This window comes from Acomys minous (genome assembly GCF_964271855.1).
Source record: "Acomys minous genome assembly, chromosome: 8".
Lineage (NCBI taxonomy): Eukaryota > Metazoa > Chordata > Mammalia > Rodentia > Muridae > Acomys > Acomys minous.
This window is the reverse complement of record NC_140489.1, coordinates 62699752-62724178: the sequence shown is the minus strand read 5'-3', so window position 1 is coordinate 62724178 and position 24427 is coordinate 62699752. Positions and strand designations below refer to the sequence as shown.

The 24427-nt window shown below is 43.3% G+C and overlaps 1 protein-coding gene across 9 annotated transcripts in view; it reads left to right on the top strand.

The window, feature by feature from the left end:
• NUBPL (NUBP iron-sulfur cluster assembly factor, mitochondrial) overlaps window positions 1-24427 on the top strand; it is a 184633-nt gene that overhangs the window by 145901 nt on the left and 14305 nt on the right. For 8 of the 9 annotated variants that reach the window (XR_014780930.1, XM_084791821.1, XM_084791824.1 and 5 more), the window contains 2 exons: window positions 16473-16593; window positions 21507-21589. Coding sequence is in view for 8 of the 9 variants with exons in the window: in XM_084791821.1 (XP_084647947.1) it covers window positions 16473-16593; window positions 21507-21589 (204 nt within the window). In the remaining variant the exon portion in view is untranslated. Of the gene's footprint in view, window positions 1-16472; window positions 16594-21506; window positions 21590-23496; window positions 23745-24427 lie in introns of those variants that run through there. The other variant, XM_084791822.1, reaches the window with a different exon arrangement.

The following is a 24427-nucleotide window of genomic DNA, read 5'->3' as shown; positions in this document are numbered from 1 at the left end:
TTGCTAATTCTGACAGAGTCATGTGAGCATCCCAGGAAATGCTTTCATAGATGAGATCAGACCACCCATGGGGAAGGTGAAAAGGTGACTCCTTTTCCTTCCTACATTTTAACTCTTGATAGCCCATGCTCTTCTAGGGACTGTCTCAGAGTATTCTGTACGTGACAAAATGATGTAAGAATGTGATAAAAATAGACAAAGAGTAATTTAGATCAGATGGAGCCCAAAGCAAAGTCAGTAAACAAATTCATGCTATTAAGGAACTTAAATATGCTATGAATTTTCGAGCAGCCAAAGGAAAGAAGCATGCTACCAATTAAGACACTGTCCATTTGCACGTGGTTAAAACAAGCTGCTTGCTTAGTGATGCCCTGCTGAGACCAGGCATACACTTTCACTAGATTCTTGTGAGGATAAAATGACAGTAATCAGACTCCCCTCTTCTTTACTCTAAGGAAAAGATAGGTTCTTCCCTCTGGTGGCCTCAACAAAGGCCAAGGAATCGTACCAGAGGCCAGTTAGAGCAAAACCACAGTGATGCTTTTGTCCACGTGGCTCTTCACAGAGATCTTGAAATCTAATAGAAACTGGCCTTTTAAAACTTTTGTTCAAGCCAAAAACATGGCTCAGTGAGTGGTAAAGTGCTTGCTCTGTGAGCCTGAGAGCCTGAGTTCAGTCCCCAGAACCATGTAGAGGTGAAAGGAGAAAAATGACTCTCCATGGCTGTCCTCGAATCTGCACACGTGCATCGTGTAATGCACGCCTGTGCTCACATCTGCACACACAGAAACAGTAAATAGCAAGTGGATTAGCTTCGGGTGCTCACAGTTCTCTATCCACCACACACTGTGGGATGATTTTGTGTGTTTGGGTATGGGAAGAATTCATAACTTACCTCAAATTCTTCAGTGAGACCATGACACAGGATAAAGGCCAGGGATGCTTCCTGAAGTGGTTGTCTCTGAAAGGAGCCTTGAAAGATGTAACACAATACATGCAGTAGAGTCAGGGCGGCCTTACCCAGGAGCATCTCTTCTCCCGTGCCAGCCAGAGTGGAGCTGTGTACGCTGCCGGGACAGACAGGCCCCGGTGAGCGTGAAGGGGCCTTGTAAGAAGCAGGCCTATCTACTTTCCTTCCAGGTGACTGGAGCCCGTTGGTGGACCTAAATGTGTGCTTACTTGGTTTAGAGCCTGTGTTCTATGCTCTGAAATTTAGGGAAAAACCCTAAAGCAGTGATAATCACATGGCCACTGCAGACAGACACCTTTCTCTATTGCCCATGTTTTGAGCGGTATGACTTTGTATTACGTCCTCCAGCATGAACTAGACACATGCGATGGCTGTGCAGGTAACTAAGTAGTACAGCCTCTTACCTGAGTTTACGTAAGTGGCAAAGAGAGAAGCAGCCTTCTACCAGAATTGATGGCCCTGAGTTAACACGTGATTTGTCATCCTTCCTGGCAAAAATGAGGTACGGGACTGTTGGTCAGTTAATGTCCTTGTCCTGCAGGGACTTGAGTGCTGAACTTGGCTGAAGTGAATGTGGAGACATACATCTACTGCACTCAACATCGGCAAAACCTTCATAGAGATTGGTTTGCAAAGAGCAGTATTCACATTCTCTCATTTCTCCTCAGAAATCATCAGTTTTATCCTAATTGGTCATTTTGTCATTTGAGGCAGTAGTGACTATGGGTCAGGCCCTTTGTGGACTGTTTATTCAGAGTCTAATGACTGTTGCTGCCACATTCAGCATTTATACTTTCAGCTTTTGTGTCACTTTCCTCTGACACCCTTGACATTTGTTGACCTATAAATGATGAAGAAAACAATCTTACACTGTTGTGATGGAATTTTTTTTTTCTGATCTCCAAGACAGAGAGTGGGTCAAAATAATTCTTACAGAACATAATGATGGAGGAAATGCCAGTCACTTAGCCTAGCGGGGATATTGCTGGCTAGGTACCATGGAAGGATAAAAGCTGATGATGCCAACAAGGAAATACCATGGGGAAGTGAAAGGTAGTGGGCCATGTGGGCTCCTAGGACTGCATCCAGGATTGGGGTGGGAGAGAGGAAACAGCTGTTTGGGATCACACCAGTAAATTTAAGTTTGCAGAGTTAGAGCCGTTCTGAGTCCTGACAGGGCCAGGATGTGGTCATGGGTGTGTTGGGACTAAATGGCATAGAAATGAAAGTCTCCAGAGCTCTGTGGCTGTTTCTAACAGGGAAGTAATCGTTCCTCCCTCTGGCATTTGGGCCTCTGCCCGCTGTATCTCTATGATAGTCCTCTCTCTATGCCCTGATTTGATCATCTGTCCTTACGGGTAGAATGTCTTAATCATCTCTTAAAGTCAAAGAACAGCACGCATGTGTAGTAAGGCTCTCAGGTGAACGAGAACTTCCCAGTGCTGAGCCCTGTATGCAGTCTGACAACCATGGTGTTGCTCCGTGGAAAAGTGGGTCTCTGTTATCAGTGCGAAGTGAGTATGATGACTTCTGAGAGCCTTCTGGTGCTTAAAAGCCCCAGAGTCTAAGAAATGGCAAAATGTTCAGAATTTAAAAAGTGTTCCATAAATGCAAAGGCGATGCTACGCTGTTTATTCCACTTTATTCCCTTCCCCTGGTTTTCATCTTGTTCTGTTTTTCCCCCTTTTGAAGTGCATTAGTTACCATGGAAACAGTGATGTCATTGGAATTCATTGGTATGGACAGAGTTTAGTGATGTCTGCAAGAACATTTTGAAGTTAATTTAAATGATTTCTTAACTCAATGCATAGCTTGGGAAAGGAGGAAAGAGATGAGGGATTAAATTCTGCCCTGTGCCTGAAGTGATAAAAAAACTATGGAAAATCCTCAATTATAGCAGGATTTGTAGGTAGACTATTTTTTCAAAAACAAAAAAGAATGTCCAGCCTTATCCATTTTTAATAATGAGTAATTTATGTATGGTAGCCTGACCCACTTCTGATGCCTCCTTTCCAAGAGCGCATCTCATACCTTGCTGCTCTTTCACAGCCTGAATGTTTGGCCTCACAGCGATTTTCTTTCTCATTCCTTTCTTTGGGAACTAACCCAGCTCCTGAAGAATACCCCAATCTCTTATTACTTAGTTACACAAGGCTCCCTTAACTTTACTTCAACAAACAGTTGTTAGCTGACATGTTTCATTAGTGACTTTGGTGATACTTAGGCCCTCTGTAATGAAGTATTGTGCTCCTTCCTTTTGCTGTGATGACTAACACCAGGACTAGAGCAACCTGGGAGGAGACCGTCTGCTTCCTCTTAAGGGTCACATCCATCTCTGAGGAAAGCCATGGTGGGAATTCAGGGTGGAAACCATGGAAGAGTGCGGCTCACTGGCTTGCGTCCCCCGTCCTGCTCAGCTACCTTTGTTACACAGCCCAGGCCTAGCTGCCCCAGGATGGCATGGCCCTTGGTGGGTTGGATGCTCCTATAGTTAGCAATTACCAAGCTGGTGTTTCCTCTTACCAGGTGACTCTAGCTTAGGTTAAGTTGGCAAAAACTACCCAGCATGGACTGCAAGCGTCTATGATAACCCCAGCAAGAAAAGCAGACCCGCTTTCTCTGGATACCTTTTCCATCTGTTGACTAACTCTTTGGTGTCAAAGGGGCCCTAAGTTCTGAGAATAAGAAAACTTTTTTTGGTCCAGTAAGGCTGGTGTTGTGGCAAAGCCTTTAGCTTATTTGCGTCTTTTCTCCATTCTAGAATTTTGGACATGGTGATCTGTTGCCTGATGCAGTCACTCCCAGCTTGGGAACCCATGTCCACTTTTCAGATTTCATCTCAGGAGTTACTTGCCCTGGGGAGTCTTTTTCCTCCCAATATGACATGTAAAATCAATGATGTTTCCTGTGAACTCCTTGTACACGTGTCCAGTCGGCCTGTCACCCCCCATGGCTCAGCCGCCTGGCTCACAGGCACGCTGTCACCGTGTCCCAGGGTTCATCCTTGCAGTGGTAGGCTGCTCTGCCCTTTCCCCAGTCACAGCCACCTTGGTCTCACCCACTTGTGCACATTCCTGCATCCCATGTTCCCTCAGAATCGTCAGCACGCCGCTTTCCTACCCAAGCACATTTCCCCCTTACTTTTCACTTACGAAATCTGTTTTCATCCTTAGGTGACCAGATGAAACAAGCAGACTTTTCTCTCTGGGACTTGGCCTAGTGCTGTTTACTACGAGAGCTCGGTCTGCTTATGGTTTCATTGTGTCTTTTCCCTTTTGCATTTCAGTTCTACACTGTAAGTTCTGTTGATAGAGGGACCACCTGCCTTGGTCTGTGCTGAGCACGTAGCTGCTCACTAAATATATCTTTCCTATTAGATCTAAGGACTTATATGTCTGAAAACTCAGGCAAGTACAGTAGTGTTCAGGATTGCTATTTGTAACTGCCATCTGGACTTTTCTTATGAGGGGAGCCCGTAAAAAGCTGGTCCAGAAGTAGATGCAGTTATGGTGGGGCTTTAAAATGTTTTAACCTGCTAGAGGTTAGTGGAAAGGACAGGCTCCAAGAAAGCACAGAGGCAGGGAGGCAGAGTCCGAGCGGTAGAGGCTTCACGGTTCTGGTCAGGATGCACCATTGGGCCTGAATCAGTTCAGTAAAAGATAGAACCAAGGGTGTTACACAGAATCAGCCTAAATTCTTAAGAGAAATGCCCATTTGTTGACATTATCCATATAAACATACATACACATGCATTTCTAGTGGGTCTGGGGTAAAATGCGGGGATGATGGCCATCAAAGCCTGATCTTGAACAACAGCCGTGCGAGGGGAAAGACCCCACAGACTGAAGGAAGACTGTCAGACCCGGAGGGCCTTCAGACCAAACAAGCAGGAGGCAGAGGAACTTGGGGAGTTAGGGAGCTGGGTTTCCGCTCAGTGTGACAACACAGTAGTTTCACTCTCTGCACATTAAGTGGACTCCAACTGTCTCACCACGTGGTGCTGCTGTGGTTTGTCCCTCAGAAGGTCCAGTACTGGCCTGGAGGCCTGGTTTTCAGGGTAGTGGTGGGACCTTTACGAGGTGGTGCCTTTGTTAGGTCACTGGGCATGCTCTCAGAAGAGATTGTGGCATCAGTTAATTGTAAGAGTAAGTATGACCTCAAAGTAACCTCTGGCTTCCTGCTTGGGGCTATGACTTCTCCCTCCCCATAAGTTCCTTCCATGTGCCATAAGATATTCAGGGGAGCTGAGATGATACAGGCACGGCACTCTATAATTTCCATACCTATGAGCTCTAAGTCTCTTTTCTTTTTAATGTTAGCCTGCCCCAGATAGTTTGTTATAGCAATAAAAAGCAGGCGGATAAAGATACAGTTAAAGAAGTATTGTCCCGAAGAGAACCTTGCCTCATACTGTTTAAATTCTTTTGAGCAGTATGTGTAGACGTTTGCATATGATGTGTCATCCATGACTTCCTTCTTGACAGTAAGGAATTTCATCATTTATATAAAAGTATCCTGGGGACATTCTGCATCTCGGCCATAATTACATCTTAGATACAGGATCATCTTTGTCTTTCCACAGGCCTCCTAGTAGCTCCTGTGTGCTTTAAACTTGAGTGGCTTTCTAAGTTAATGAGTTAAGCTCATCTTCCCTCAGAACACCCTGTGAGGCAGAGAACATCGCTTCCCACATTTACAGGGCAGCATACGTAGATGAACATCTGCTTAGTGAGGCACTGAGCTCCACCAGTCACACGCAAGTTCTTTCCAGGGCCTCACCCACGGCCTCTGCCGCTAATCCAGAGTTGAGTTTGGCACTGTGGGCATCATGGAATGTCACAGAGACATTCGAGGGTCTAGTGTTTGCTTACCACTGAGCTTTACTTGTTCAGGTGGGTATGTGAAGCTGGAGCCCATGGGACACTAAAGAGTGGGCTGCAGCTGTGGAGCCACAGGATCTAATGACAGCCAAGAGACACAGACCATGACTAAGGCAGCAGGACGCTCTTTAAGAAGGCTTCAGCCTGACTGCATACCAGAGCGAAGGCCAGGGAGAATACAAATCAGGCCCGTCTGTAACTATGCCCTTAATTATTATGGTAAATTGCTCTACTAAACAGTATTGACTTGTCATTATCCAAGGCCACTTGCTTCCATGAGTAAAACCCTCCCCCCGGTTCATTTGCTTGTCACTCTGTTTCCACATACAAATCACTGACCTAGACTGAAGTTTCGCTTTGTAATTTATTATGTGGCCTAGAGCAAGTAATTCAGCATCAGGTTCCTCGTCCGTGAAATAGGGGAGGTAATGCTCTCCCCTGGTCAGAACGGGTGAATTAGAGTGCATATCCAGGACTTGGCATAACTTAGCATGTAGTACTACGTCTGGTCACTCTGAATGATACTGTTTTAGTCGCAGACTTCAGAAGCCAGTATAAATCCTCCTTTTAGAGACGAAGAAAGCTAGGTTTAGAAAGGTTGTACCTCATGGACCATGGCCACTTCTCTGGTCCTTGAAATATGTGTTGACACAGACCTCTCCACCCATTCTCCACCCGTTCTTTCCACATCAGACTTCTTGTAAAGAAACAAAGAAGATCACCCATACCATTTAAAAAATTATAGTATCTGTATGCATGCTTCAAAAATAGGTGCAAGGCCAATGGAGAACAGAAAAGCACTTATGAATCTAATCTAGTTTCATTACTACTATTCATTTCTCTACTTAGCAGTGCACCCCACCACCACACACACTTTTCTTAAAGCATAGCTTTTAATGCTTATGACAGGTTCCAGCCAGTGTTTAACCTATTCTAACCTTGAGGAATTGGATTATACAGTAGCCTGACAGTCTTACTTGTTGCTTACCTAAAACAGGGTTTCAAATAGCAAGAAGAAATTAAATTTATGAGCCCGCTTAATTCATTATATTTAGATACAAAAATCCAGTATTCAGAGTAATGTTGATATTTCAAGAGTCAAATTTTAAAATGTTAATAAAAGAAGTTCCCTCTGAGCCAGTGATGGATAGGAATTATGTAGGAATAACATATAAGGGGGGATAGCTGATGTTAGCCAGGCATGCAATATTTTCTTTTTTTCCAGAACAACCAGCTGAAGTAAGAAGGAAAAAAGGAGCTTATACTTTGATGAGGCATTAAACAAGATTGAGTGTGCTTACAGCTGCAGCTCCACGGTATTATGTAAATTAAGCCAGAGCAAAGCTGCTGTTTTTAATGTGTTTGCTATCAAAGGACACACACAACAGCCCACAGTAAACACAAACAGCAATGTATGAAGGATTCCCAAGGTGTGAGGCTACTTTGTTTTAGTGTGGGTCATGTAGACACCAGTTATTTCCTGTGAGTAGAATTGGGATATGGGTGTTCTCTGTTCTTCCTGAGTTCTGCTGGCTGCCCTATTCCAGACCTCGGTGGCTGGCCTACTGCTCTCCCATCAGGAAGTAAAGTGTCTTCTAAGCTCCTGGATGGGCACTTTCCCTGCACGCCTTCCCATAACTTTCCACCGCGTCATTTGTTATTCAGTCTGCATCTGTTAATAATGGATTTCTCCTTTTTAAATATTTAAAGAGGAAAAATATGGCATATATATGGCAAACTATACATACAGTATTTATATATACGTAATAACATGCTTGCATATATATGCATCTAAATGACTAGAGAGAATTGACTCCACAAAGTTGTCTTCTGACCTCCATGTGGGACCATAGCACACAGGCATATATATACAATGACAACATTATTAATAATAATCTAATCAGTTAAAGAAAATACTTATAACACATCTCAGAACCCAATAAAATATTCTCATACATCTTTGTACACTTTGACATTAGACAGGATGACGTCCAAACTACAGCTGTGCTCAGATACTATCCAGGGCAGCACCGTCCAATGGAAACACAAAGTAAGCCACAAGTGTAACTTTAAAATTTGGGGTAGCTATATTTTTTTAATGGAAAAATAAAACAAAATAGGTAAAGTTAAGTTTAACTGTACATTAAAAATACCAATTTGATGTGAAATTCATTTGAGAATTATAAAAAGTCATCCAAAAGATTTAAAAAAATTTTGTGTGCATGGGTGGCTGAGGAATTCCTATTCCACGATGCCCGTGGGAACATCAGAGAGCCACTTTGTAGAGTTGGTCCCCCCCTTCCATCTTTATGTGGGTTCTGAGCATTGGACTTGGGTTGTCAGGTTCATCTTTCCCCCCTGAGCCACCCCACCGCCCTCCTCTTAGGAATTCTTACTATTCAGTAAGAAAAAAATAGTAGTTTGCAAAAACAGGCAGAATGCCTGAGTAGGCACATTATAGAAGCTGATATACAAACCCACTTAAATGTGCTCGGCTTCCTTCAGAATTATGGCAGTGCAAATTCAAATCATGTTAGGGGTGATATCTGGATATAATCTAATAGTCAGGTTTTAAAAAGGAAATACAAAAGCATCCATAGACTCTTATTTATAATACCCAAAGCTTAGAAATAGCCCGTATGTGTAGTGGTGGGAGAGAGGGTTATGGAATGTTGGGGCACCATGAAAATGGATTACAAATAAATGGCTTAATTAGGTGAATCACATGGAAAGAAAATAATTTTATTGCATAATTTCATTCCTATCAAGTTCAAGATCAGATAAAATTAATTTACTGTATTAGAAATCAGGTTTGTATGATTCTTCGAGAAGTATTTTCCAGGGTGTTCAAGGAAACATATGGAGTCCTGCTTTTTCTCTTAACAGAACCTTGCTACCATGAGTGTGCTTCCTTCTCAGGTGTGTACAGCTGCCCACTTCCGGTGCGTGTACTTATTATGTGTGTGTACATGTACACGCTCATAGTATACCTCCTCTAAAATCCTTAAAAATAAGTAACTTGTGAACACAAGTTACAGAAATATATTACTCCTCTGACTGAGGCACTGGCAGCCCGGATTTCTCTCGGTTTACAGTAGCCCCATGCAGGGCTCCTTAGCCGCATTGGACTAATGGCTACTATTGACCAGCTGGGTAACTCTGTCATTCAGGAGCTTCTCTGGGGTTAGATGTCTCAGGTCTGCACTGAGGTCTGCACTGAGGTCTGCACTGAGGTCTGCACTGAGGTCTGCACTGAGGTCTGCAGTGTTAGGTAGGAGCTGGAGACGGTCTCCTCCCAGAGCTCATCATAATCTTCCTGTCCCTTCTTTGCTTTTATGGAAAATTTCCATTTGAAGTAGATGGTTGTTTGCACTAGTCCACAGTTCCCAATATATCTTCGTCTTTGTTATTTGTTCTTAATGCTTTAGTACCATTCTTTTCATGATCACCTTCTTTTTAAAGGGTTTTAAATTATGTGCATGTCAGGGAGGAATGGGGTTCTATGCACAGAGGAATCTGGTCTCCAGGGGCTGGAGTTATAGGTGATTGAGAGCCACCTGATGTGGGTGCTGGGAGCCAAGCTCAGGGCCTCTGCAAGAGCAGCATCCGTTCTTGACCACTGAGTCATCTCTTCAGCCCCTGATCACCTCTTTTCTTGAAAACAACTTTAGATTGTGCTGTAACATGACTACCTAAAAGGCACAACTGTAAGTGGACAGCCCAAGTAATTTTTATAAGATGAACACACTTACTATTTATATTCAAGAAATAGCAACTAAATGCCCTGAAGTAAATATACACATTTGATATTTAACCAAAATGTCAAGAATATGCAATGAGGAAAGGGCAGTCTTGTCAATAGATGGCGTGGGGACAACTGGGTAGCCACATGAAAAGAATTAAATTGGATCCCATCTCACACTGTACACAAAAGCCAGCTTCTAATGTTCTAAAAGCATAAACACATAATGTGAGAATATAACCCTATTAGAAGAAAGCCTGAGAAAAGCTCTCCTGTGACCTTGCTCTGGGCAGGGACTTTCTGGAGGCAACAGATGCAGAAATGGGCAGATGACATCAGCACAGGTAAGAGAGCAACTGACAGAGCACAGGAAGATATATGAAATGGGTAAACATATTTCCAAACTCTGTATGTGATAATGGGTATCTTAGTTAGGGCTTCTAAATGCTGTGGTAAAACATAACCAAAGCAACTTGGGGAGAAAAGGGTTTATTTCATCTTACACTTCCTCATCACAGTCCATCACTGAAAGAATTCAGGGCAGGAATCTGGAGGCAGTGACAGAAGCAGAGGCCATGGAGGAATGCTGTGTACTGGCTTGTTCAATCTGCTCTTTCATACCTCCCAGGACCACCTGCCCAGGGTTGGCACTGCCCCCCCCACCCCCCGGTGAACTAGGCCTCCCATATCATTCCTTACTCCAGAAAATCCCCACTCACCCCGCCCAACACTTGCAAATAGGCTGAGCTTATGGAGGTACTTTTCTCTATTAATAAGATTCCCTCTTTCCAGGTGTCTAGGTTTGTGTCAATTTGACGAAAGCAACCAGCACAGGGTATAAGAGGCTACTATCCAAAATATGCAAATAACCCAAAATCCAATTGCAAGGAAAAAAGGGGGGGGGGAGGCATATAAGTGATCATCATGATATGAATGCTCAACATCACCAACTGTGAGAAATGCACAGGAAGACCACCAGAGTGCCCTGTTGAGGAGGACGCTGTCCACAGAGAGAGAACAAGCTTGAGAGAAGCAGGAGAGGATGGGGGCTCCTGCCCATGGCTTGTGGAAATATAAATTACTCCAGCATTCTGGGACTTATAGAGCTGTTTAAATGTTCAAGGATTTTGGTTTTAACTATGTGTATATGTGTTGAGGGCGGTGTGTGCACTTAAGAGTACAGATGCCAAAGGAAGCTGGAGGAGGCCATGCGAGCTAGAGTTACAGGCAATTGTAAGCTATAAGTTACAGGCAATTGTAAGCTGTAAGATACAGGCAATTGTAAGCTATAAGTTACAGGCAATTGTAAGCTGTAAGATACAGGCAATTGTAAGCTGTAAGATACAGGCAATTGTAAGCTGTAAGATACAGGCAATTGTAAGCTGTAAGATACAGGCAATTGTAAGCTGTAAGATACAGGCAATTGACAAGGATGTTGGACGCCACACTCCAGTCCTCTGCAGGGGCAGAACTCAATTTTAACTGCTGAGCCATCTCTCCATACTTTAAAATTATTTTTTAATTAAGAGTAATGCTATATCTCCCAGCATCCCTACTATTGTGTATACATCCTCTGGAGCTAAGTCAGCATGCCAGAGACACGTCTGCACTCTCAAGGTCTTTGCAGGATTGTTCACAGAATCCAATATGGGCCCAGTGCTGGTGACCATCAACAAATGAGCAAATAAAGAACATTATTTATATGCATAATGGAATACTGTTCAGCCTTTACAAATCCTGTTGTTTCAACAATATAGATAAATCTGGAGGACATTATTTGAAGCAAAATAAGCCAGGCTCAGAAAGACAAATGCTTCCTGATTTCAGTTATATGTAAAATCTAAAGGTATTGAACTCACATGGATAGAGATGGTGGCTGTCAGAGCTGGGAGTAGGGCAGGGGTAACAGCTGAAGCAGGAAAGATGCTGCCCGAAGGATGTAACTCTTCAAAGTAGATAGAACATTCCTAGTAATGCAGAGCCTCCTGCCTTTCACTAACTCCCATGTGGAACCTAAATCATCAAGCTGGACTCTGGCCTGGCCATGAGCTTTCTAAGACTGGGGTGACAGAGTGCTTTGTCTTTATGAACAGTGTGCCTGAGTCATGATCCCAAAATTCACTTGGGTGCGGTTCCTTGACTTGCTGTATTGTGGGGACATAGAAGAATGCATCTGTTTTATTGAGTGTTTTCCAACTGTTCTGCTGTGATGTGGTCACACCTGTGTGGGCACCTTACCTGGATGTGCCATAGTCTAACTCAGTAGGTGCATATGGCCCAAGAGTTTTACAAGATGGTCAAAAGCCAAAGAACAGCTGTCTCACATCATCCCAGCCTTGGGTGTTTGCTCTTTGGTTTTGTTTTGGTCATTCTGATGCTAACTTTTTTTCTATTCAGATGTGCGTTGGCTGTTTCCTTTGATGGAGTTTTTCATCATGTGTCTGGCTTTATTGATTTGTCTCATATATTTCAATAAGAACTCTGTCACAAAGCTTGTGTTGTAGAAGTCATGTCCTGTTCTATAGTCTCTCTGTCCTTTAAATGGCATCTGCTTGTTCCTTAATATTATTAAAGTCCTATTTGATGAAAATTCTTAAGCTTCTCTGTAGTGTTTCTTTGTGTCTTCCTTCGAGGTTGCAAGTGTACTCAACTTGTTTTCTCCTCAAAGTGTTGTCTTGACTTTCACATTAAACTTTTTGTTTGTATGAAGTTAGTATTTGTATGGTGCAAATGGAGGGCTAAGATATGCTAGTTCCCATGTGGCTACCCAGCTAACATGCAAGCGCTGTGCCATTCCCATTATAAAGCAATGGCATTCATGCATAGGTCTATTCTGGCCTCTGTGCTGTTCCTTTATAGCCACTTTGTTGTTGTTAATATTGAAGCAAAGTGGTGTATGTGTGAAGTTCTTGAGACAGATTCTCGAGTCAAGTGTAATTAGTTTACTTGGGTGAAGGAGGAGCAGTATTAGGCATTTATACTCATGCTGGAAGATGTCACATCTTATTAGTACAAAAGCTAAGTGATGTCAACTTTCACTTGAAGTTTTAAAAGTTTCACTTTTGTGATTTTGTCAATAAATAGTGCTTTGTGCATCCCAGTGCATATTTATACTTTATATATACGTGTGTTCATGTTTTTATAGCACATGTATATTATGGTATTATTATATTATTTTCATTATAAAATAAAAAAATTGACATTACACTGTAGCCGGACATTTTGGCTACACTATTGGGTTCTTATATCTACCGACTTTCTCCAGCACTGTACCTTCCAATCCCCCAACACTAGGTAGGCAAGAAAGAAGGTTAGAGGGGAGAGGGGGCATAGACCTCTTTAGACTACTTCCTGCTGGTTAGGGGCATCAAATTCCTTGGGGCAAGTCTAATCTTTGTCATCAGAATTTCTCCAACAAGCAAACAGCAATCCAGCAATCCAGCAATCCAGCAATCGCAAAAGCAGCAGCAGGAGCCGCCAGCAGCAGCCACTTCTTTGGAGTACCTCCAGTCCCTCTCGGGGACTCAGCATTTATAAGAGTCCCCAGAATGCCTCAGCTGGCAAAACTCCCCTCTGCCAGAGCACGAGATACATTATAGTCAGCTGATGTGACAGTCTGAAGCAGCCCTATATCCCACACCTGGATTCAAACAAAAACAGATTCACTTAACATAACTGGGTTTAAAAAAATTCTCATTAGATTACACAGAAGCCATAAAATAGAAATTCTCGAAAGAAGATTATTTTCTTCTGTGTCAGCTAAAGTGGGTGGTTTCAGTCAACAGCAGTCGGCTTCTCTAGTGCGGCATGTCTATTTTCTCTGCATTGTACTTAACTATGGCATCAATACTGACAGAACAGCTGTCTAAACACCAGGACAGCGAGGTCAGAGTGTGGAATTAGTCCCTAAATCTCGACTGTAAGTGACACAGGTACTTCTGCTCACATTTCTTTGGCCTAGACAGACTGCATGTCCTCACCTAATTGGAAGAGAGAAAAATCCTTATTTTGTGCCCAGGCAGAAAGCTGGTGATCACCTCTCACATGATTGATCTTGGAGCACATAGCCCTGAATTTGTGTTTGTCTAAGAAAGATAAACACAAGACAAACTCATCTTCTTCCCCACTACATCACGTTGTGTTTAAACCCCTGAGTAAGATTGCTATAGAGCAGGCACAGATGCCAGTCCTATCAAAGCCTTCCGTGCTTCCCTTGCACAGCAGAACCCAGACATCCGAATGCCCGCTGCATCTCATGCCCTCGCCTGCCAAGCACTCACAGCACCTTCAGCCTCTAAAGGGAGCCATGTACTTCCTACCCATGATTAAAGCTTCTCTTCCTTTCCTTGCCTGGCCTTCCTGTAGCTTTTGGGTCAGATCTTTCCGCAGAGAAACCTTCTGTGATGCTGGAGTACACCGAACCCTCTCCACTCGGTGCTTTACTTCCAGGACAGATCTTTTTGCTCAATCCATTTCTTCAATTACAGTGTAAGCTTTAATGCTCCCCTCGCCCCACTGTAGACTCCCTTGGGTCTAGCCCAGTTACTGGCATGTTACGTGCGCATTAAATGCTATTTGGTTATATGTGTATATTTTATGCCTATGACATTTATGTGGTCTGCAGAGAATGTGCCTGGGGTATTTCTGTAGTCCACAGAGGACAGTTTGATCATGAGAGTGAATCACATAACGTGCAGGTCCGTTCATGCCACACCTCTGTGCCGTGGGGCTAAGAGCTTCTCGTTTAAGAATGCTTTTCCTGTTCTCTCTAAATTAAAATACAGCACACCCAGACTTTCACTTTATTTAAGGGTTTTTCGTGTTCTCTTTTACTGAGTAATGTTTTTTATGTTTAAGTTAAAAGCCCTACAGTCAGGGCATACATAACATTTAACATAAATGGCAGTTATACTGCCCAAGCAATGAGAACATTATATATCACAGTCAATAAACAAATAAACCCTGTGATACTAAGCTGTTTTCTTCCAGCTTTCTGGAGGTGGCACCGAATTACCAAAACTTGGTGTGATTTCATTTTTTGTGATACTTTGTGCCAGCAAAAGGATGTGTCCAAGATGCTTTGGAAAGCTGTGCTGCACAGGCCTCCTTCACTGCTTGCTTGTCTTGGTATCCATGTGTGTGTAGACAGCCTTCATCATCTGTTCCTCCTTTCACAAATGATAATAAATGTTATCGCCTTTCTGCCCATCAGTGTCATTGTGGGCTGTTGGTGCTGTTCCTCATTTAAGATGCAAATGATCTAATAATCTCCCACAGTGATGATCTCATGATGGGGCAGATAGGACGGCACACACACGGTTATCTCTGTGCTTGCACAGTGGTGCTCTGCATTCTTACTCCAGGAAAGAGCCGCTGTTTAAACCCGTACTGGTGTGAGATGAAAAGGCGCATGGATGCAGATGGTGTTTGCAGACTGTGTGCTTACTCAATGGTACTACTGAATAATAATGTTTCTTAAAGATCAATTTTGCGCCTAAAGCCAGGGAAACTTAGAAAGCGATGGGAGCTAGGTGAAGTGTTACAATGTTACTCTAATAGCAGCAGCAAGGGCTGGAGTGACTCTCCTGCTGGCTTCAGGTTTCTCCACTGAAGAACGAGAATGAAGAAGGCCCCACTTTCCGGGGTGCTGACGCCCCCGTGGAGGGACTGACGCCTTCCAAGCACTCGCTCTACTGCATGACTTAAAAGAGCTGGGAATATGTGAGCTGCCGCAGGCTGGAAGAGCTCTGTGCTCCATTACCCTGGTCTTCCTTTTCCCCTCTTGTTCTTCAACATGTGGGCATCAGAGCTGCATTGTCACAGCACACTTTCGCCTACCGCCACCTCTTTTCAGCTTCAGAAATCCTTGTTGTTCCCGTGGCTCACGAGCATGATTGTCCTGTCTTCTGACTTGTCACTGCTCTCACTGCAGTGGCCAAAGTACCTGAAGAAGAGTGGAAAGGAGAGGTTTAGTCTGGTTCACAGTTTCAGAGGCGTCAGTCCGCAGGGGCTCCACGTGGTTGGGGAGCATGTGGAGGAGAAAGTTGTTCCCTTTGTGTTAGGTAAGACAGAGGCGGGAGGAGGGGAGCGAGCCAGAGGCAGAGGCAGAGAGAGGGGAGGAGAGAGAGATAGACCGAGACTGAAAGGGCTAGAGCCCCGAAGAGCACCTCCAGTGATCTGCTCCTCCAGCTGCACCCCACTTCCAAGAGTTGCCAACACCTCCCAAAATAGCATCAGCTGAGTAACAAGTGTTCAATACAAGAGCCTCTGGGAGACTAAATACTCAAAGCCTGAGCCCATCTGACCCTGACCATCCTTATTAGACCCCTGGAACCCAGCCACTAGGTTACCAGGCAGCTCCAGATTTTACCATCTTGGCTGTGCTTCCACTGTGTTTTTGCTGCAGGCATCACCTCCTCTTCAGGGGACCTATCCACAACCTAAAAGAACAGTTCTGTCCACACAGCCCAAAGGTTCTTCTCCTTCTTCCCAGGCTCCGTGTGTCATTGTGTTAGTTACCATCCTTATCGCTCGCTAGCTTGTGAGTCCCATGAGAACAGAGCCTCGCCTCACTTGACTGTTGTCTCACCAATAGGTACTCGGTAATACTGTGTTAAAATCATATACTGGGGGCTGGAGAGATAGCTCAGCAGTTAAGAGCACGGTCTGCTCTTCCAAAGGTCCTGAGTTCAATTCCCAGCAACCACATGGTGGTTCACAACCATCTATAATGTGATCTGATGCCCTCTTCTGGCCTGCAGATGTACATGCAGACAGAGCATTGTATACATAATAATAAAGAAATACATCTTTAAAAAAAATCATATACTATGACCCACTGTAACTTTAGTTTAATTTCAATGTGTTTATATTTATCTAGGTTCTTGGTCTTGTCCAAAACATGAGTGTCTTCCAGTGTCCAAAATGTAAACACAAAACTCACATTTTTGGAGCTGATGGTGCAAGGAAACTGGCACAGACCCTTGATCTGGATGTTCTCGGTAAGATCTTAGACTGCTCTTTCACAGGGGAAGTTGCAGGAGGGGAAATGGCAATGAAATCCTGTGATGGAGTAAAACAGTAAGTAGCTGCTTGGGGCTTTTGTGTCTTTAAAGTGTTGTATAGTGCTGTTGTGTGGGTTAAGCTTGTTAAGCTCTCCTTGGCGTTTGTGGATAAGCCTGTCCTGTAGGCCACGGTATAATCTCTATGACAGATGTAAGGCTGCCTATAGATTCAGTTTGAGGAGAGAGATGTGGTCTGCGCACCATGCATTGGAGTCATATTTTATAGGATGGTGGTTACCCTAGTTGCAACATGTGACATGGGCATAACTGTGTAAGTAGGTGTATGTAGACATGCTTGGTCCGTGTCCCAGCACATGCTAAGAGTATGTTCTGTGACGGTGTGTGAATGTGTTCATGTGTCTCAGCACACTCTAAGAGTATGTTCTGTGACTGTGTGTGAATGCCTTCATGTGTCTCAGCACACTCTAAGAGTATGTTCTGTGATGGTGTGTGAATGTGTTCATGTGTCTCAGCACACTCTAAGAGTATGTTCTGTGATGGTGTGTGAATGTGTTCATGTGTCTCAGCACACTCTAAGAGTATGTTCTGTGACTGTGTGTGAATGCCTTCATGTGTCTCAGCACACTCTAAGAGTATGTTCTGTGATGGTGTGTGAATGTGTTCATGTGTCTCAGCACACTCTAAGAGTATGTTCTGTGACTGTGTGAATGCCTTCATGTGTCTCAGCACATGCTAAGAGTATGTTCTGTGACTGTATGTGAATGTGTTCATGTGTCTCAGCACACGCTAAGAGTATGTTCTGTGACTGTGTGTGAATGTGTTCATGTGTCTCAGCACAGTCTAAGAGTATGTTCTGTGATTGTGTGAATGCCTTCATGTGTCTCAGCACATGCTAAGAGTATGTTCTGTGACTGTGTGTGAATGCCTTCATGTGTCTCAGCACATGCTAAGAGTATGTTCTGTGACTGTGTGTGAATGTGTTCATGTGTCTCAGCACACTCTAAGAGTATGTTCTATGACTGTGTGTGAGTACATTCATGAGAAGATCTTTGCCTGTCACTTTTTCAGTTGCAGAGCAACAGTATCTCCTCCTGAATATTGTGATATGCTATTACCATTTTTATAAAATATGGCACTTGAATTTTCATTGTATATATTGCTCATAGCACTGAGTCAAAGAACTAAGTAGTATAGGAGGAAAACAAAATCATGTTATAAGTGAAGAAGCAAAAACAGATTTTGGGTAAAACATGATTTTTCAAAAATTTCACAAGCAGGCTATGGGTGCTTAAGACAACATGCTTTTTATTGTAATCACAAATGAGCTTCTGTTCTGGGCAAAGACAGATGTTACTAGCTTCAGATTGAAAATTAAGATCCTTTAGAGATGAAAGGATTTAAAAACATTCTCTATTATAATCAGTTTCTGGAGTTAGTGCTAAATGTATTATTGTTATTCTGCATTGCTCTGTAGCAGCAACTACAGTGCCAGGTGAATGCTAATGATATAGTTTGATACATTACTGTAATTATAGCCACTAATTATATTCTGAAACTGTTTTTCATTTAACTAACCTAGAAAGTTCAATTTTCCAAATCTGCATAATAACATAACAGATTGACTTTCCCTTATATAATGAAGTAAATGTGTAATTATCATGGCATTATTGAATTACGCTGGCAGTGTAACCTCCTAACTTAGAACAAGGGGGACAGTCTTGTAAGTCATTTATTAGATGTCTGAAGCCTCCTGTAGACTGGACGTTCCCTCTTATGCAGCTGCTCACAAATATATGATGACCTCGAGCAAGCCAGAGGTGCTGACCGCTGGGCCCTCTGTAGATGGGATCTCAGCACTGTTTACAGGAATGATAATGTCACGTTCCCACTCATCTGCTTAATGTAGTCGCAGAACCCCAGAGGTCTTCCATGGACTGCAGCAGGAGCTGTGCTTATAGAGGATGGGACTGACAGCGCTGATCTCTGCTACTTTGTGTGTTCTTTTTCCAACCTCCCTGATGACCAACAACCACCTACACCGCTCAGGACCTGAGCATTTATGTACTCTGTGAAAAGTTCCCAGAATTCCAATCACACAGTCAGAGAAACTGTATGCAGCAGACAAAAACACGCTTATCCTGGAACATGAAGCAAGTCATAGTCAGCTGCTGTTGACAGTCCGAAGCAGCCCACATACCTACCCTGAGATTAAAATGAAAGCACATTTTTATAGTATATATGTGTTTTTTAAAGAACCCAAAATTCCAGCATTCTCAAAAATGTCACTGCAGACTGGGGATGAGGAAATGAAACCAGGTAGACTTCCCTCAGCTGAGGCTTTCTGCTGTTTAACATCCCTACCCCACCCCCGCGGTTTTATGACCTGTTGGGTTGATTATTCCTAAAACAGATCTTTGGATATTTTAAATTATATTTTAAAATGTGTTTATGTCATGTGTGTTAGGGTGAGGGGGTGGTGATATGTGTGCCTTTGTGTTCATATGGAGCTCAGAGAACAACTTTCAGGAGCCAATTCTCCCCTTCCATGATGTGAGTCCCTGAAATGGAACTCAGGCAAGCGTCATGACTGACTGAGCCATCCCTCTGGCCCCAAGTGGCTCTTTAGACCCTTATCCATATGAACTGAGTTGATGCGAAGCGCTTAAGTCTCAGACCATCACAAAGGACTCTCGGTATCTAAAATGTGCCCTGGCTCTCCTCTAAGATGCTCTTCCCTCCCAGACTTCTTCTTGAAGTTTATTCCCATTCCCACCGTGGCTTCCCATGGCCTTCTATGTCTGCATGCTCTGCTATAACTCTCTGGAGGGCAAATGCCATGTCAGTAGGTGACTGTATAAAATACATGGTTGGCCTATTTTACTCTATTTCTACAGCAGAAAAGAAGCCATCTCGGTTTCCTTGCTATTCATAAATCAAGATAAAAAACTTTCTGGGTTTCTAAGCACTTTTGTAACATTTACCCTGTCTGCTCCTGTGAGAATCCCCTGCAGTCTTGTATTGATCTGTAGAAGGGACATCAAATTTGCTGCAAAGCTAATCCTTAAATGGATACTGAAATGATCTTATTTCCTATTTCTGTCATTTGGGTGTTAGATATTTTATTAGTCATGATTCTCTAAAGGAATGGGGGCTGAGAGAGAGAGAGAGAGAGAGAGAGAGAGAGAGAGAGAGGGAGGGAGGGAGGGAGGGAGGGAGGGAAAGAGAAAGAGAAAGAAAGAGAGAGAAAGTGTATACTTTTATTAGAGTGGCTTATAGTCTGTAGTCTGGCTGGCCCAACTATCTATCTATCTATCTATCTATCATCTATCTATCTATCTATCTATCTATCTATCTATCTATCTATCTATCTATCTATCTCCCCTCTACCAAAAGGCTAAGAATCCAGTAGCTGTTCAATTCATGAGGCTAGATGTGTCATCTGGTCTTCAGTCTGTGCTGGAATCCTGGAGAAGTAAGTTTTAATACCTGCAAAGTGATTTTTCAGCAACAGAGTATAGATGAACTTGCCAGCAAGAGTGAAGGGAGCCAGGCAAAAAGCAAAGCTTCCTGTCTGTTTATGTGGACTGCCATCAGAAGGTGTGGCCAGATTTAACCTCAGATGATCCAGTCAAGCAAATCTTTCACAGTGTGCCCAGACGCTTGGTTTTTAGTTGGTTACAGATGCAGCCAGGTTGACAACCAAGATCAGCAGCATTAATATCATGTGAGTGGAGTGAAAGTGTTACAATAAACTCATTTGTACATTAGCAAATATAAAAATAACTGGATTTAAAAAATAATAAATACAGTTGCAAAGTTGGATGATAATAATAGCCTGAAATACCTGTCCCTCTGCTATGCCATAAGTTTCAATATTTTGTGACATAGACATCTTCATTGTCGGCAGGATGCTGTGTAAGATATTGACAGAAAACACACATGTGCACATGTTTTGGTCATCCTTGTGGGGATTTGAGGTACTTCTGAAAGCACTGAGAGGCACAAGACAGTTCTACTTATGACTCCATTTACTGCATTCTGGTTGTCAGCTGTCAGGAGACACTCTTCTTGTATGTTCTCCCATGTCCTGGGACAGCGTGGTCAGATGCACATGGCTGCTTCCCAAGAACACACCCCGCTCACAAGTTATATGTCATGCTACATGGGTTGGCAGTAGTAAAAAGGAACAATGTGTCAAACCAGGTTGATACTGGGATACATATCTGACTTACTTTTTAAATGGTTTTATTACGCTTCTTCCATGTTTGTGTGAATGTGTATGAGTGCAGGTACCATGGGCCGTAAGTGGAGGTCAGAGAACTTGAAAGATTCTCTCCTTATACCATGTATGTCCTGGGGATTGACGTTGGGTCACCAGGTTTAGGAGCAAGCCTCTTTACTTGCTGAGCCATCTTGCCACTCCCAATGTACTCTATGGCAGTCTTCACTCATCAGGCAGCACCGGGAAGACCTGTTGGTGCCTCTTTGGGACTGCTTTGCGTCTGCATCCATCTCCTCCTTGGCATGCAACACAGTATGTCTATATCAGCTGTTACAGGAGAAAGTCGCTTATAAATGTCCTCTTAGCTATTTCTTACCTGGAGATCTGCAGCAAAGAACAAGTCAGAAGCCTCATTTCTTGGTTGGTTGCCCCTGAGCTTGTACCTATGCATATATAGTCACTCAACTGCCTTAAGTGGGATTTTTCTACCCTTAATTTGCACTTGAAATTCCTCTTTTAGGCATGCAGCAAATTGAGGGTAGGCATAATCCAACTTAGTTTGAGAGACTTTACTGAGGTCTTATTTCTTTCCAAAGGTGGACTACTGAGATTGTGAATGCCTGTGTAAGCATCCCTGGCTCTGATGTTTTCTTGTGGGTTTTTGCAGGAGATGTTCCCTTACACCTCAGTATAAGGGAAGCTTCAGATACGGGTCAGCCAGTTGTGTTTTCACACCCTGAAAGTGATGAGGTAAGTTTCATTTTTGTATTTCTTTCTTTTTGTGGGATGTATTTGAGATATATAAAGAGGAGGGGACACACGCGCACACACACACACACACACACACACACACACACACAGAAAAAGAGAAAGAGAGACAGAGACAGGCAGACAGAAAAAGGCTACACACATTGGTTTTTAAGTCACTTGTTATGCCCTGCACTAGGCTGTAAATGTGGATACCAAACTCTCAGTTCAAAGAACAGACAGTTGACCTCCCAGCAGTTTTCTCACAAAGAAGCCCATAATGAGAACGTACAAGGTTCCTATCTTGCTGGCTGGCAACTTCTGCCTGCTCAAGAATATGACACTTCAGTATTATGCCTTCAGCTGGTTCCTGAAAGAAAGGAGCCTGATGTGAGGAAATAGGTGCGTGAGGACCCCGTCAGTAGGAATGAGAGAGTCACGGTGTGTGTGAATATGCCTGGGCAGTAGAGCAGAAAGCCTGGTAGGATTTCACTAGCCAGCCTCATGAGGGACATAACTGATAGATTTTCAAAGTTGCCAAAATATAAATTTTTTAAAGGATAAAACATTTTATTATAATGCCTTCTGAGAAACAGACCTGAAATCAGTCACGTATATAACCTTCCCTGCTTAGTCCGTGCAGTTGGCATCCGTGTATCAGTTCAGCTGTAGTTTTCATCTCCCCTTCCTCGGCACCCCAGTTTTCCAGCAGCTTCTGTTCCCCACTCCAGCCGCTCCTTAGCCGAGGGGACTGACCTGTCCACTCACAGCATCTGCTCCTTCTTGTTCACGCCTCTAATATTCCGTGAACAAGAAAGGAAGAGAACCAAGCCTGGTTAATGCTGTGAGGAAAGTGAGTCGGTCTGCTCTGGAATCGTGGCTAAACAGCACACTCCGTGTGGAGTTACCCTTTGGTGGGTGCACAGCGCCTCCCCCAGCCTGAGTGGCAGCTGATGAGCTGCAGCTGCTGCAGCGTGACCTTTGAATAAATACAATATAGTGCCTATCATTACTTTCTTTTTCTCTATCTTTCCAGTATTACATTTCCTTTCCACTTTTCCTTTAAAGAACTTTCAGATAAGCAAAACCATAACTTTTTATTGCTTTCATATTAAAGTATGGTAATTGCAACTGTCAAAAGTATACTTTCAATATACAGTATATGAAAAGTTTGAAATGAGGATTTTAAAAATAAAGTATGCACATGTGAATGACTTCCAAGAGCAGAATAAAGGTATCCTTTGGTGATTCCTTACAGATAATGGTATTTACTATTAATTTCAATTAAGACTTGAGATTCTAAGGTATTTCTACCTGGAGTCATTGCTGAGCCTGCCACTAAGTGGGACTCCAAAATGATTTCCCTATGCCCTTGAATCTTTCTCCCCATCTGTATGCTGATGTCATGGCGAGAGGGTTAAATAAGGTACGTGAAATAGATCAGAGCTGCCTTAGAGCTTGCTATGTAGAGTGTCCCAGCCGCCAGATGCCGGGGCTGGCCAGGTCCGTTTCTGCCCTCACCCCGAGGTAGCATCAGATACATGCTGCCCTCCTGGCACTACAGTTCAGGGTAGCAGAATCTGAGTCATGAAGGCTGGGTCCCCTGCGTCAGCATTAATGACAATAGTTCTTGATGTTATGGGGCTTTATTGAGTCCTGGACTCGGCCCATGGCCATGATGACTCTTGCCTACAACAACTCCCTTTTCCCCTATGACGCAGTAAAGTTGGCCTCTGCAAGTGAACTCTCCAGCGATGTTTAGCGTTCAGAAGGGATGAGCACTCCAGTGCTGGTGATTCAGGATACGGTGTGGCTCTGCTGAATTTGAGGCATCATTTAGAAAGTTGGAAGGGCTTGTGACACAAGTTAAGAGGCGCTAATGGTTGCCAAACTTCTGCCATGTGCTCCAGTTAGGGAAGAAGACCGAGGGAAACACGAAGTGAATGGTGTAACAGCCAGAGAATGCGGTAGCGGAAGGACAGATGGTGGGGGCTTTGAATTCAGAACTCTAAATGTCATAACATCGCCTCATGCTGGTGACATTGAAATTGTTAACCTTTGCCTTTGACTGAGACCAGTACACATGTAATGGACCAAGGACAAATGGTTTTTATGGTTTTATTGTTTGTATCAAATAAAAAATTAGCACAGAGAACAAGTCCTCTTAGAAGTTATTCTTGGTGAAGATTTTCAAATATAAATGGAAGCTTTATTATCTTATAATTTCCAGATTATCACCCCATTGCCTTCTGTGAACTAAATATGATAAAGCAACTGCAAATCTTTCAAAATAAAAATGAAACTAACTTCTATATAGTATTGTTAACTCTGGTCCCATTGTTCCCTGCTACCTGGTAGTGACAGAGCAGATAGTATCTTCAGATTACCTATTAAACAGCTCTGCAGTAAGAGCAAGGAAGTTGAGTTAATGAACGAAGAGTATTAACAGCTCAAGAAATATATCTGTGGCTTTTATGCTAGATGAAGGAAACACAGGGATTTCATTATTCTCCAAGAGGCAATATCTCCAAAAGCACTCATATAGACTTGTATAACTGCTAAAACTGTTCCCCCCCCATCTCTTTTTGAAGTTTTGGGACAGAGTCTTGTGTAGCCCAGTCCTGTCTTGAGCTCACTGTAGCAGAGGATGACCTCCTGCCTCCACCTCCCATCTGCTGGGATGGCAGGTGTGTGCCACCGTGCCTGGCTGTTCATTTCTTGGGGGCATAATAGTAATAGCAGCGGCCACTTAAGCTGTGTGCACATCCTGTGCCAGCACTTTGCATGCCATCTGAAAACCCTTGGAAGTACATGCTGGTCCCACAGCCATTTCACAGCTGT